The sequence below is a fragment of the Carya illinoinensis genome, chromosome 16, assembly GCF_018687715.1.
Source record: "Carya illinoinensis cultivar Pawnee chromosome 16, C.illinoinensisPawnee_v1, whole genome shotgun sequence".
Classification (NCBI taxonomy): Eukaryota; Viridiplantae; Streptophyta; class Magnoliopsida; order Fagales; family Juglandaceae; genus Carya; species Carya illinoinensis.
The window spans coordinates 7,108,292-7,111,136 of NC_056767.1; the positions used below are offsets into that span (position 1 = coordinate 7,108,292).

At 40.4% G+C, this 2,845-nt stretch overlaps 1 protein-coding gene across 1 annotated transcript; it reads right to left on the reverse strand.

Moving 5' to 3' along the window:
- Positions 1 to 361: 361 nt before the first annotated feature.
- Positions 362 to 703, reverse strand: LOC122298759. Its single transcript, XM_043108619.1, has one exon. The coding sequence runs from the start codon at positions 701 to 703 to the stop codon at positions 362 to 364; it is 342 nt and encodes a 113-aa protein (XP_042964553.1).
- Between the last annotated feature and the right edge of the window lie 2,142 nt (positions 704 to 2,845).

The following is a 2,845-nucleotide window of genomic DNA, read 5'->3' on the forward strand; positions in this document are numbered from 1 at the left end:
AAAATAAATAATTAATAAAAATCAACAACACAAGAATTTAAAGTCCAAAAATAAATTGATTTAAATTAAAGAGCAATTTAAACACCAAAAAATAATTAATATTAAGAAAGCACATCAAAATTAATTTCATAACTTAAAAGTCATAAAATAAATCCAACTAAAATCCAATAAATTTTAGAATAAGAGAACCAATTTTTAAATCAATTAAAATACCTCTTCAATAAAAATATACTAAAATACGGGGTATCACATCTTCCCCGTTAAATAAAATTTCGTCTTCGAAATTTGGCAAGGTCAAATATTAATGTTAAAGCAAGTCATAAGATTCGACTAAGAGAAAGCTTAGGAAACATACAACCAATCACTTAAACAAATACGAATATTGTTCTCTCATGTCCATAGCTCTCTCCCAAGAGAAATCTCGAGCTAATGGATCTCCCCATGCCACATTTACCAAAGGTATCGACTTGGATCTCAGTCTTTGCTCTTTCCAATCCACAATCTGCATCGGGGCAACTTCATAGGTAAGATCCGACTGTAGCTGAATGTGCTTTGGGTCTACGAAACGCGGCTCTTGCTGTCCAGAGCTCTTCCTCAACGATGATACATGGAATACATCATAAATTTCTCCAAAATAATCTGGCAATGCAACTCTATAAGTAATGGGCCCTACCTTCTCCAAAATCTGAGAAAGGGCTAACATACCTCAGAGTAAGTTTTCATTTCTTACCAAAACGCTTAACACCTTTCATGGGAGAGACCTTGAGATAAACCCAGTCACCTCCTAAAAAGATAAGTCCCTTCTCATCGTGTTTGCATATCTTTTCTGAAGACTCTGCACTGCCGCCATTTTATCCCTTATAATCGAACCTAATCTTTGCATTTCTTGATCTCGGGCGCAGTTAACTTACTCTCGCCAACTTCATCCCAACACAAAGGTGATCTACACACTCTTCCATAAAGAGCTTCATATGGTGCCATCCGAACGGATGCATGAAAACTGTTGTTGTAAGCAAATTCTATAAGTGGCAGATGATTTTCCCGACTTCCCTGAAATTCCATAACATAAGCCCATAACATATCTTCAAGAGTCTGAATAGTGTGCTCCGATTGACTGTTGGTTTGAGGGTGATGCACAGTACTAAACTTCAATTTAGTACCTAAAACTGCCTTTAAACTCTTACAAAAATGAGAAGTGAACCGCGAGTCCCGATTCGACACAATACTCTTAGGTATCCCGTGCAATCGCACTATCTCTTTAACATACAACCAAGTCAACTTTTCCAAAGAGTCGGTATTATTGATAGGCAAGAAATGAGCACTCTTGGTCAACCGATCAACAACCACCCAAATCGAGTTCTTTCCACTAAGAGTCCTCGGCAGGCCCACTACAAAATCCATAGCAATGGCATCCCACTTCCACTTAGAAATAAGGAGAGGTTGAAGTATACCAGCAGGTCTTTCATGCTCAGCTTTAACTTGATGGCACGTGTCACATCTCTCAATGAACATGGCGATATCCTTTTTCATCCCTTCCCACCAATAATTTCTCTTTAAGTCGCGATACATCTTTGTGCTTCCAGGATGAACTGAATAAGGGACAGTATGAGCTTCTGTCAAACTTCATTCCTTAAATTCTGAATCTTTATGAATTACTCTACGATTTCGAAACTGAAGAATACCAACCTTTTCCAAACTGTAGAGCAAAGGTTGCTGAGATCTTCCACAATTGGGATATCCACTAGAGACTTCTTCTCAGATGGCGTAGACACTACTTGAACCAGAAAGGCATCCACTCCACAAGCTATATCTCTCTTCGCTTGAATTGCAGATATAACTACCGGCCTCTCCTTCATCCTACTTCCCACAAATTCCAAATAATCACCTTACGAGAGTTGAAAGCTAATTACTCGACTTCTACAATTAATACTCATAGAATACCGGTACAACCAATCCATTCCAAGAATAATGTCAAACCCAAGCTACTTGAACACAATTAAATTCGCTTCAAGAGTCTTCCCACCAAAATTCAAAGGACAACCTAAAGCGACTTTAGAGCACCACACAATGTCATCGTTCGGGAGAGTCATTACCAAAGATTGTGATAAGGGCTCTGTGACTAGCTTGCACATCCGTGCAAAAGTGGTTGACACAAAAGACTGAGACGCCCCAAAGTCAAATAAGGTACAGGCATAAAAATCATAGAAATGAACTCTACCTGAGGCAAACACATATACCAATGAAATTCAAAACAAACAACCCACACCAAGCATCAAATCCAAAGATAAAATTAGATCTATACCTATAATCATCCCTGCATCCGGCGTCTCTGGTGCCTCGTTGTCAACTTCTCCAGGAGTAACAACATAAACTTGGGCTTGCATCACTTGCCTCTGATTATTCCTACCACCACGTCGACCTCCACAGCTTCCTTGAACTGGGTTAGGACACTAGCGAGCAAAGTGCACTGGCTGGCCACAATTGAAATAGTGAGTCCCACTCTCAGGGCACTCACCCCCGTGGGTTCTATTACACCTATTGCAAACTAGAGTTCAGCCTCCCACATGTACACCGAGGGCTGCTTGTGGTCAGGTCCCAGTCCTCTACATGAATTTCTGTGGCGACTGGAACCTACTTCATTCACTAGCAAAACTCAGTCTCTTCTGACCTGGAGGGGAGCCTACCGTAAAACTATTCTCACGCTCCGCAATGTTGGCCATATCAACTAGCCTCTGAAAATTTGAAATCTGATGACAAGCTATGTGTCTACGTATATCATGTCACAGACCCTCTTAGAAACGCTCAGCCTGCATCTCTTCCGTGGCAACGAGGTGAGTAGCAAGTC